Source organism: Channa argus, chromosome 14 (genome assembly GCF_033026475.1).
Source record: "Channa argus isolate prfri chromosome 14, Channa argus male v1.0, whole genome shotgun sequence".
Lineage (NCBI taxonomy): Eukaryota > Metazoa > Chordata > Actinopteri > Anabantiformes > Channidae > Channa > Channa argus.
This window is the reverse complement of record NC_090210.1, coordinates 21,432,523-21,445,146: the sequence shown is the minus strand read 5'-3', so window position 1 is coordinate 21,445,146 and position 12,624 is coordinate 21,432,523. Positions and strand designations below refer to the sequence as shown.

Here is a 12,624-nt window from a genome sequence, read left to right as displayed (position 1 = left end):
ACAAACTGCAGCTACCAAGGACACATATCAGTGTTCAGCAATCCATATTCTATTAACTCCCAACCATCAATCATTTAGCAGGAATCCCCTGGAGAGCTGACCTCTGCTCCTGCATAAACACACGGCTCGGATCTACAAACCGTGTGACGGCAAGCAGCTTCGTTGACGTGTGCAGCTGCTGCTTTGTGGAAACTCGTTAACGACAAAGCCGCTGAGCGGCGATCAATCAGCAACTCGCAGATTTCCGCGCACGCGGGGACAGATTCATGAGCTCAGAGAGAGTTCTGGGAGCGAGCAGAGGCAGAATCACAGTGTAATGGAGCAGCGGGACGTCGGTTCGCTTGTTATCTTCAAAGCTGCTCGGGCTCGGTTTGGGCTGTTTTTCTCCATCACATCCAAACTCCAGCTGAGAGGAGAAAATGTTTTTCTTGGATTTGAAAAAGCAAATTCTGTCAGGCTCCTGCTTAGTTTGCTTCATCAGCGTTCACTCTGTAACATTTCTCAACTGTATTTTTGTAGCACAGCACATTGTCGGAGAAATACAGGAGCAGCTCATTTCCACTTTTTAAGGAGATCAGATCAATAAATTGAGCTCATTATACTCCGAGTTGTGAGTCAGAAACTCCATGATTTGGATCAGGTCTGTGAAAAATCAGATGTTAAAGTCAGCATGCTGTTATCCCAGTGTCACAACAATAAGCGCCAATCAATAATCAATACTTCTTTACTTCTAGTGCTCCCCTCATCTGGGGGATGGAGTTTCTGTTTACAGCTTTAAATCTGAGGTTGATAAAAGATTCAAAGGGATTCCGATTAAGACACCAAGCTAAAAAACCCATTGTCACAACATAACATTAAACGTCTCGAAAACTCCAGTGTTTCAGAAAGTTTGACAACAACAGGTAAAAAAAAAAAAAAAACTCTTTCTTTAATTAAGATGCATTTCTGAGAGCTTAAATACAAAACAGATCACAAATTATATATAAAGATTCCAGGGCCCCTTGAATTGTAAGTGGACTATATGAGGGAAACATTTACAATAAAACATTTACCATAAAGTCTTGAATAACTAAATACTGAGTGTTCAATAATTTAAATACTATTATGCCACAGCAGTAGTGATTTATCAGTTGTAATCAGCCCATGGTTATGGTTTGCTAATGTCATCATTGTTGTCCTCCACTGAGCTCCATTGTGGTCCAAAAACTATAAAACAAGCCATTTCATTTGAAAACACATGGTTGACATAAATGTTGTCCAAACTGCTGTGAAGCACCAGAAGACCACTGAAGAGCTCGCACGCGTGCATTTGACCAGCTGAGGTAGATGAAAATGTCCCTCAGAGCATGTGGGGCGAAGTTTGTTAAATTTATATGTTGATCGCGTGTTTTGGAATCAAGAACCATGTCAGCCAGTGGAACGGTGTGTCCGACTGATACAACACTACGGCACAGACGAACAAACTTAACCTTATGATGTTCATGTCCATAACCTTCTCGTTTTTTCTGACTTCAACCATAAGCATTTTTGTCCTTTAAGCTGACAACAGCATGACAACATACTGAGCTGCTGACCTACTGGCCGATAGCTATGCAGGTGATAACAACTGATGATAACCATTGACTGGTGTGATAACATCAGGAGGAGAGACTGACATCCTGAGGGACTGATATTACTGACAAATTACAAAAGCAGGATATATAAAATGTCTCTAAAGACGAAATGATCTCTTAGTTAGACTGTATTGAAACAAAATAAATGTTCACTGAGATAAAGCATAAGAAAATCCTGTACATGTGACATGTGCAGCAGTTTGATATAAAGGCCAAATCATTATGTGTTTAAAAAAAATACATAAAACTGCACGATTGGGTAAACATGTCCTCGAACTGTCTCTGCAGTGGACGCAGAGATGAAACCATCTTCACATCTGAGCACCAACACCCAAAATGTCTGAGCTGAACGCTTGCTGGTATTTTTTAATTTCCCCCCTCAGATTTATTACTCATCCGTTTAATGTGGCTCATCAATGTTTATCTGGAAGCAGAGGCAACGAGGTTTATTATCACAATTACAGTCAGAATTCAGAGAAAGCTACTTAAGGCATTTGTATTTCCCTGCCTCCTATTCCAACACCCCCTCACTCAGCTTATCCCAGAAGTGCTGTTCAGTGGCAAATGGACTTGCTTGACTTTTGACCTCTCATCCAAAAGGCTCTATCAGCTCTGACCAGAGGCAGACCTCCCTGAGCCAGTTCTCTGTGGAGTTGTTAGGTTTTTGACAGTTGATGGTCATCAGGGGGGTTGTTGTCCAAGTCCAGAATGTGGACACCGCTGTCCTCCAAGGAGTGACCCTTGTCTTTTAGATGCCTGTGTTGTGGAATCCGTTCTCCACACTGCTGCTTAGGTCTGGCTGTTTTGGCTCAGGGTCTGACTTAAAATATGAAAGTCACGATGAGAACTTAGTCCTGTTTTCAGTGGGTGTGTTTGTTTATGTGACTGCAATAACCAGACAAGAAGAAAATTTAATTAGCACAGTTGAGTTACAGTTATGAGTCATTTGGTTAAAAGAAAATCTCAACGGGGCAATTTGGAATACGACGAGTGGCACGTCTGGCGGATGTGATTTCCGTTGCTGTTTGGGCAGCTCTACATCGCAGACAAACTGACAGACGTTGTGAGTATTGGCAAGTCATGGTTGGTTTTTCAGACTGTTGAAAAAGAGAATGACAGAGAAAGTTCGCTGTATATTGCTAAAGTTTTCTTTGACTTTTCTGTTGACTTGTATTGAATCCTGTCCTGACAGTTTTAGGACACCACTTCTGTCTGAGCTCCGTTCGTCTCCTGCAGCACTGCTGCCTCAATCGGGCGACTGTGAAACTCCTCTGGTCGTGTTGGATACTTGAGAGCACTCAAGGCAGCGCTTGCTTTCAGATCACAAAGCGTGACGGCCACAGTGCGAGTCCTGTTACAGTGGTGAAAGAGCAAATGTGTGATAAATGTGTCTTCCAGACGCTGCCCTTCACGCCGACGCTGCTTTTATTCTGTGACGTGCTTGGGCCGAATATGAAACGAACAGAGCTGGCTGACTGGGGAGCAATTAGATTTAGTGTTTCAGCACAGAAACAAACAGCAGCCAGGTCACGTTCCCTGATGTGTCTGGAAGAACTTTCGTCCACACCCAAGTCTGCAGCAGGAAGATGTTCAACACACTCGCTTTCCTGTGTGCGCAGAGGTTTTCATATGTGGACAACAGGGTTGTTGGTGTCCTTTTGGCTCCTTCAGATGCATTTGGATTGCTTCTCACAGCAATGACACATTACTGCAAATCAGGGGTCTCCATCCGTTTTTCCCCTGAGAGCTTCTTATACAAAATGAAAATGGCCGAGAGCGAGCTAGCTTATTCTCATAGCTTATTTCAACCCAAACCACCATCCGAATCCGAAAGCCAGCTGGGGCTGTATCACTGGAGTCGACAGACTCGTCACACCGAATTAAAAGCCACTTGCACCTCTTCATGTCCAATTTCAGCTGTTTTACCACATATGCAGACAGTGCAGCCGCTCTTACTTCCATAGTATTTGCATCAAGTAGTATATCGCCAATAACAGACCACATTTCTGGTTTACTTTTATGGTCCCTGACTTACAACATGGCCTCCTTCAAAACCCCGATTTGTCTTTGAAGCGTTGTTTTCAGCTCATTTATCTTCTCTTTTCATAGGCCGCTGCCCACAGAAAGGTCCAGTGAAAAGTTGCTGTGGACCTTGGCTTCACTCTACATCTCGTACCGGTTCAAGCCCGGTAGAAACTGGGGAGGGTTGCGTCAGGAAGGGCATCCGGCGTAAAAACTGTGCCAAATCAACATGCGGACAATGATCCGCTGTGGCGACCCTGAACTCACGGGACAAGCCGAAAGGCCAAAAAATAAAAAAAATAAAATGACATATTTTACCAACTGACAGGCTCAAAAACACACACTTATCGTTTACATTTGTGAAACAAAACTCTCTTTCCCACTTTTATGAAAATAGTCAGTCTTACCTGCGAATGTCATGGCTGCTGCCCATCTCAGACACTAAAACTGCACTGGAATGAAGAAACAGGTGCAGCAGTGTGTCTGTCTGATGCGTTTTTAATAATTTCGAGAACACGCAGATCTACAGCACACAGGAATAAGACAACCCAGGTTACTGACCTGCAAAGTTCAGCTTTGTTTAAGAGTTTCAGAGTGAAAGTGTTTTTTCAGCCTAATGATCTAACAAACTCTTCACGATGACCCCAATGGAAGATTAAATCTGCTCTTCTCCTAAGTAAATAGCCAACTCTTCACACATTCTGTAAACTGCCCTGATGACCGGTGCCTTCCTCAACCAGAGAGGCCAAGTTCTTTTTATCTCTGGAACAGAGTTACAGTCACATCCTGTTAGGATGACGCAAACAGCAGAGAACGTAGGAGTAACAGCCAACTACCGCCCACATTTTAAGGTTCGGGATTGTGCAAAAAAATCACCATCTGAAGCACTTTCATCCTCCAGAACATCCACAAGATGCGAGACTTTACAGTTCCAGATCCAAGCAAAGTGCAGGTGCTCCCCCTAAAACAACCAGTGCTCAACAACAAACCACAGTGTCCATTTCCAGCAGCCAGACTTACTAAACATAGAGGTAGTTATTTTTTTCATTCTTATTTTTTAAATATGTTTATTTGCATTGTCCAAAAATCACCATGCAGATACTAAAGACAATGCTGATTTTTGTTTTCTACTCACATTTGGGCAGCTGTCAGCCTGCAGCCTGGTGCCACAGACCTCTGGTGTTGTAAAGAACACATCAATCAGTCCAGCCAGACCAATCAACATCTCGTCATATGTTGGAATATATCATATAAGCACAAACATATTAACGGATTAACTACAGAACTTGATGCGTTTAAAGCATTAGAGGTTTTATTGCATGTTTATTGCTGGTATAATATTATGGTCCTTTATGCCAAAAATACAGAATTACATGTGGCCACAGCTTCATACTCTGGAGCCTTGACGGTCAATTATCTGCAGGTGTGTGTGGCTGATTGGAGGGAAGCGTATGAAGAACCACGGTGGAGCCAGAACAAGCCAGGCCTCAGAAAGACAACTGTCCTCCAGCATCTGTCCCAGTTGCTATCTGCATAACATGTGCATCAATCGTGGTCACCTCCCGACCACTGCTGTAATATTACCTAATGAATAATGCAAATTGTCACGGTCCAAAGCTTCACCTGTAGTATCGGCTGCAGCTGGAAACATGAGCAGCGGGAAGAACCAGCTGCTGCGCAATCGAGACAGAACAGTCGGATCAAGGCTAATTTTTTTCAACCCAGCCGGAGAAACAATATATTTATAGCATATTCCTTTTAGCTGCACACGTAAAAATAGGCTGGTGTGTTCATCAATGAGCTGCAATGCAAACTACTGTATGTAAATGTACTGTATTTATCGAAGAGAGCAAACCAATCAAATTCTGAGAGCTTCTCCAGCTGAAAGGCAGAGGATTTGAGTGCGAGCCGGCGTAAATTTGCACGAGCAGAATCAAATTCGTGAACGTAAAGGCCAATTTACGGGGAGAAGGAAAAAAAAATGCTCACCTGTTGTTTTGTGTGTTTGATTTCACATTTGAGTGTGACAGTACGACAGGTATCGCTTCAAAACTCCTGAAAAACGTTACAATTCTAAATCCTTCAAACGTGGAGGCAACATTTAATCATTTCATAGTACAGGACGGCCCCCGCCCTCATCTTAGCCCATCCCAAAACATACTTGTTTTTCACAGTTGTGGCCTTTTAAAACAAAGTTACAGTCAACTTCACTTTCAACCGGAGCCGATGTTAAAACACACAGAAAGTGGGACTAACTGTTGCCCCATTGTGTCTTTGAGTATCTGCAGTTGCATGATCAGTGAAGTGAAAGAGAAAATAATCAGTACCTGAAACTGGCAGACGCACTTGAGCTGAGCTCCGTCGTCTCTACAGACGCCACCGAATCGACAGGTGGAGTCGTCACAAACCCTCAGGTCGCTCTTCTTCTCTGACAAATCTAAGACAGAGAGACAAACACAGGGTGTGAACAGAACGGCAGGCAAACAGTGAACAGGTAGACGAACAAGGTGAATCGGTCCGACGATGTCGCCACAAGCATCAGCGGTACAATCTGATCACACGCTCACTCTGAATAAGGCCCAGACAGTTTTAGGAGCCTACGAACAATAAAAGCAAACAGAGCCGAGACGCAGGGAGAAAAGTCGACTGTGCACGGACACATTCCACAGCAAAGCACAGCGGCTGTATGTCACACTGAGCAATGAGGCTTTTCTGTCAGTGTGAACACAGCAGACACACTCACCTGTAGTTCAGGTGTCTGCTGTGTTTACATCAGGGAGATAAGAGGTAGAGGAGATGAGAGTTTTAGTCTGACTAGGAGAGTGTGATAACTATAGGATAAGTCTGGTTTATCACAACTTGGGTCTCGTTTCTTTAGTTTTCCTTTTAGCAGCGGGGAGAACAAATAAGGTTTATGTGCAAATATTAGATTTCTGATTTTTTTCAGGGACTGAAATGAGTCTCATTCTCGCTGTCCACGCTTTTGGGGGGAAATAAAACTCTTCAGTTTGTTTGCTTTGATGTTTAATCTGTTGTTTTTATTCTCTGCATAAGTTTCCCCCTGCAATTGATCCTCAATCCGTTTTGCTCTTTACAATCTTGCCACTGATCAGTTTAGAAAATGTCAGGATGGAAGTTATTGACATCCATTTACAAAATGTCTAAGAGCATTTCCTTCTCTGGAGGCAGAGGATATTCTCAAATGTGAACGATATCACCCCCCCCACACCCACACCCACACCCACACCCACACCCACCCACACACAGCTGGCAGTTTGTAAAGGGAGTCATGTCTTATAATAACAGGCCTGTACGACTCAAATGTGCCGCCAACTTAAATTATCCACATTTTCTTTGAGATAAAAGCCACAGATTCTTTCCTCTTTTGTGTGTGTGTGTGTGTGTGTGTGTGTGTGTCACAGACCACAGCTGAGTGGGCTTTGAAGCCCCGTCTAATGGCCTGTAATTACTGTTTGCAGACCTCCCCTACTCCTAAAAATGGTCACTGCTGGCCGCAGTAACAACCAGCCGCAAAAACCTTCGCGCTCGTCTTCTGAAGAGGAGACGGAGAAATGTGAATCTCTGGCTCCGAGAAAGCAGGACGGAGAAGCGGGAAGGAAAAACTAAGCTTCAGATTCAAGAAGAGCTGCATACAGACATGGGCAGAGTAAAGCTTTAGGGGCTGTCATTCACTCAGAAAACAACCAGTTTCCATTCTGTAAATCGCTGATCCCCTTTAAGCTTGCAGCATTGGTTGGACCACAGAAAATTACTTGGCACAGTGTTTTTTTAAGTTTAAAAACTGCTGAAACTAACTTGAATATTATTTGAGTTTTGAAGAAACCGAGACATTTGAAAAGGCCAAAACCTCAGCCAATAATTAAACTTTGATATTGATCGAGGGCTCAACTTAGATGAACTGAGCTCTTTCAACAAACGCTTCTATGGGTTGTGTGACAACAGAGGGACAAACAATGCATATGAAAATTTCGGTTGCAGGGTTTTCTGGCCCCCTGGGGGTCTCTGAACCTTGGCCTGATTGGTGATCCAGCATTGTGTGCAGGGCTGCACACAGCAGATCATCAAGTCAATGCTCATGCTCAAGAAACCTGCTCTACAGTCCGTGACGTCCCTCTGCAGAGCTGTTCATGGCTAATTAAGTCCAACCAGGAGCTACATCCATCAGAAGCCCAGAGCCTGGAGGTCACAAAATGCTGCTGATCAGCTGTGTGTGTGTGTCTGTGTGTGTGTGTGAGGTAAATTTGTTAATATAACATTTTTTAATACCTTACAGTTTTGGATTACTACGAATGTCTTCAAACCTCCACCTGGCAACAAAAGTACAAATGAAAGCATCTCTGCTGTGTTTGGACCAAAGGAAACCAGCAGCAGAATGTGTTTCCAGTAAGAAATGTGTGTGTTTGTGTCCATGCTGGCTGATGCTGATGTATTTAAGTGCATGCGAGTGTGTGTTTTAGTGTAGTTGACCCCGGCCTTGTTGTGTTCAGGTTCCTTGTGCTCATGCATTTTGCAGCAGAAACAGGGATTTGCAATGCACATAATTCTCTCTTTTGGATCGGAGCAGAACTAAAGAAGCTGACGGAGCGTGGCAGCAGCAGTCGCCCAGAGGCACATCCACCTCCCACGTCCCCTGAGCCCGGGCCTGGTCCTCGTGGCCACCCAGCCACAACACCCCGCCCGCCCCCCCCCCCCCCCCCCTGCACTCCCTCTCCCTCCCTCTTGCTGCAGCCTTGACTCCAGGGGAGACAGACGTCAATAACTCATCTGCTGTCTGCTGCTCCGAGGCCTTCGGCAATCTCCACATCCTTTAACCCTTTCGTCACCGCAGTGAGTAACAATAAACCAACTGCAGGCAAACATGAAAATGAAAATTAGCCATAATTCCTGATTACCTTTGACACAACCTTTCACTCCTCAACCCATCACCATTCCACAAATGGGAATGCAGCTGACTGAGGAGTCACTTTAGATACATTACCGTGTAATTACTGCAGAACGTGTTTATTCATATCACAGGTTGTGACGTCTAGAAGGATCTAAATCTCACATGTAATACATTAAACAATTGTGACATGAGTAAAATTCAGATATAATCAGATATAATATAAATTATATCCGAATTTTATAGATATACAGATAATATTATATTATATATAATATATATATAAAATGTAATCAGATCAATTTGAAACATAAACAAAGCAGATGACAATAATCAAATTGATAAACTGATAAAGATTAAAACATTAAGACGCCTTTTTCACACTTCTGCATTTCTTAACCGGAAGCTGCAGGTTAAAGCTAATTAACATAACCTGTAAGTTAAAGCTAAAGATCGTCGTCTGTGTACAAGAGAAAAAACAGCGATAAAAGTGAGTCATTAAATTACAGCAACCCGGCTAAATGTCTTACTTTATGAATTTTTATGCTCATAACTGTACAAATACATTACAAATACTGAAAACACTACTGCGATCCAGTGTTATCGGACAGCGGAAACATGGTTACCTGCTCGCTAACTACTTCCAGTTTTTGTGAAAAACATCTATTAGCATTTGGTCCCTCGTGTTTCTGGTTCTATGCCATGAGTCCAGGATTACAGGAATAAAAGAGTTATTACTCAACTGAAGCAAACTTTTTACAAGTTCATATAAACAAACTCTTACTGGACCTTTAAAGGAGAGAAAACATGGCTGCGCATCTCAGCGGCAGAAAGACTGAATTCATTCACCGACAAAAACAACAGAAGAAAAACAAGCCCATGGCCGTTCGACATCAGCTTAAAGGGTTTGTTGTTGCTGTTTTCTGCTTTGAAAAAAAAAAAAAAAAAAAAAACAGACAAAAGCATTCACATTGCAGCCCATGAACAACACACACACACACACACACACACACACACACAGAGCGCTGATATCTCCAGAGTGAGGTTTTTATTTCATACAGAAGTGAAACCTTCTCAAGGACTGCTGTGTCATATTGATTTGCTTTTCTCAAAGCAGAGAGTTTATCCTCAGCAGGGATGTGGAAAAGGACGGGGAGGCGGCGTGGCATTTATGTAAAATACCAATGTCAGCGATGCATGATGAGACTTAAAATCCCCATCACGCTCCAAGACACAAATGTTCCAGTTTTCAGTGTAGTTAGGAGGCATTAAGGGCTGAATGAACAACTCCAATTTGCTTGTGATAGCTTCCTCTGAGGTTTAAGAATACTCATGAGTTCTGATGCTCTCTTATATTTCCATTAGGCCTCAAAGTTGCACATATATTCCCATCTCCACATTCCAGCTCCGTAGACGATGCTGTGCTGGACTAAGTCTGTAAACCACAGCGTTTTAAGATAAAAGATTGCGAAACAGTTGCTGCTGTAATCATCACAGATGCTCCTCCAACCTAATAAACCCCAATGAGTAACATTTCCCTTTGTCTTAATATTCTCAGTTGGAGGGAGATGCTGAGCTTCCCGCTGTGCTGCCTAATTACTCCATCTGAGTAACAGTCGGACTCCACCTGTCAGCACGCAGGACTGTTCACACCAGCTGAACATTCACAGCGGAAACACACAGTATCGACTCCTAACAACTGCTCAGGGCTCCTCATGGACGCATTCAGTTGGTGTTTGAAATGCCTACAATGTTTTTTCAATTAAACTGCTTTCAAACATTAGCACTGTGCTACAGAGTCGGGCCAAACGACTAAAAATGTACATCCTGACAGCACGATAGAACATTTTTTCTTACATTCAGCAAAAGTACAAAGATTTCCTAATACAGTTTGATTTATATACTTCCCAATATTTTTCTCCTTAGAGCCTTGTACACATTTTGAATTAACTTCTTCACAAAATGTACAGGTTAGTCTGTTGTGGGGAACCATAGCATAGAGTAGCATTTTCTTTCTCTTTGCATTTCTAGTTGCAATTCATTTACATTTTTGACATTGGGTGAAGATCCAGTCATTAGTAAAGCCTTTGTCATGCAACCGAAGAGGTTTGAGAACTCGGAGGTCTCTGAGGTTTTTGAAAATCACTTTGACCGGGTCGTGATCAAACTGCTTATCCTGTTCAGGGTAGCTGGGGCTGGATTCTATCCCAGCTGTCAGAGGGTGAGAGGCGTGGTCCACCCTGGACAGGTCTCCAGTCTCAGGGCCAGTCACGCTCACATTCACACCTACATGTGATGGCTTTGGACTGTGGAAACCGGAGTATCGGGAGGAAACCCAGACAAGCACGGGGAGAACATGCAAACTCTGCACAGAGAGGCCACGGAGAGCTGCCTCATACTGCAAGACGAGTGTGATTTGCTATGCAAGGAACTAAACGATATAGTATATAGGTACATCCTGTAAACGATAGATGTTTTTCATCATATGATGGACTATATGTCTGTTAATGCACAGCCCTACTCTGTTATCCAGATGTTACTTTGGACCAGTTCGAAAATGTGTATTGTATTTTCAAGATCTATCTGCTGGCTGAGTTTGGCTTTGCAAACTGCCCACATGCAGTTAGGAGCAATGTCACATATCATAGCAAATGTTCACTCATTGGAATATTCGACAAGTCTCAAACCTCTTTGCCCGCAGAGGTTGTTTGTCCCTTTGCTCTTATATGTCCAACAGCACTGCTAGTTGAAGGAGCTCACCCATACAAGGGGACACTTGTCCTTTTGTGCAAACCTAGTGATTTGATTGTGTTTGAGCACAAAGACATCGGGGGGTCGGGTTTCGGCAGCAAATGAAGATGTTAAATGTTAGTGGAAAAAAACTAAATGAATAATAATAATAAATCACAGCTTCCTTAACGTTACATGAGAAGTCGCATGACTGGTTGTAAATAACAGTAATGGCGTTTTGTGACCTCTGTCTTCGCCTGACAATCTTTTGTTGGTCGAAATTCTCAGTGATGGTTTTCACTAAAGTTTCCAAACGGTAGTTTTTGGCTGCGAGGACAAACGACCTTCCTAGTCACACATCACAGGATGACAGTATCAAATATTCACCCAAACAAAACGGCATTTCCTTCCCGTGTTTGCTGTGTTGTGCCTGCCCCAGACCCCCTTAACCGGCGGTCTGTGAGACCACTCTGGGGTGAATCGTAGTGATGCATTTGGATTTTTCCATGTGTGAAAGGAAACCAAGCCCAGGGGAAAACGCACCAAGTTCAGAAACTGGTTCACTGATTTGGACCAGAGCAAACAAATCATAGGCTAGAAAATCCCTTAACGATCCATATTCTCTAACAGTTTCCCTGAGAAGTCAACTTGTCCTACACGCCTTCAGACTGAAGCATCAAAACAACTTCTTCTGCGCAGAAGAACAACTTCTTCTGGAAAGATTTTCTGTTTGTTGTTTGAAGATGCGACAGTTTTCATCTCATCTCACAATAAAACCATTAAAATGCAGACTCTTAAACTACAGGCTAAGTCTTCTCTAATTGACAAATGTGATTTTTGTTTTTTCTTTTGCGTTACAGAACATCTTGAAAAAGGCAAAGCCCAGCGAGAGCGGAACGGTGTTGAAATATGATAATGGGTGTGAGATCTGTTCAGCCTAATAAAGACTAAACGCTGAGCTGCTCAGCTTCTGTCCATTTGTTCCTGGATCTATTTTAAACCTCCTGACCACAGCAGCTGGATGACTTCCTGTTTAAAGAGCTTTTTTCTGTTCTCCTAAATAAAATATGAAACTCCGATCCCACCGAACCTCCTCCCTCGTTCTCTTCCACCTCGTTGCTACGGGCAACACAGGGACGCTCACATCCTTTAGCACAGCATATTTTACATTTTTATAGTCATTTTAGTTTTGCTTTGGATGTCAGCTCCAACCACAGGCCTCCATTCATTTTACTTTTTTTGAAGATAAATGTTTATAACCAGAAAACTCTGCAGATGAGATGAGGTGTTGGATTATTTATGGGAACAAACAGACACAGCTCATATATCTGCATGTATTTTTTATGTAGAATAAAT

At 42.9% G+C, this 12,624-nt stretch overlaps 1 protein-coding gene across 2 annotated transcripts in view; it reads right to left on the bottom strand.

Moving 5' to 3' along the window:
- tmeff1a (transmembrane protein with EGF-like and two follistatin-like domains 1a) overlaps window positions 1-12,624 on the bottom strand; it is a 79,521-nt gene that overhangs the window by 37,345 nt on the left and 29,552 nt on the right. For both annotated transcript variants that reach the window (XM_067529182.1, XM_067529180.1), the window contains exon 2: window positions 5,963-6,072. In XM_067529182.1, coding sequence (XP_067385283.1) covers window positions 5,963-6,072 — 110 coding nt within the window. The remainder of the gene's footprint in view (window positions 1-5,962; window positions 6,073-12,624) is intronic.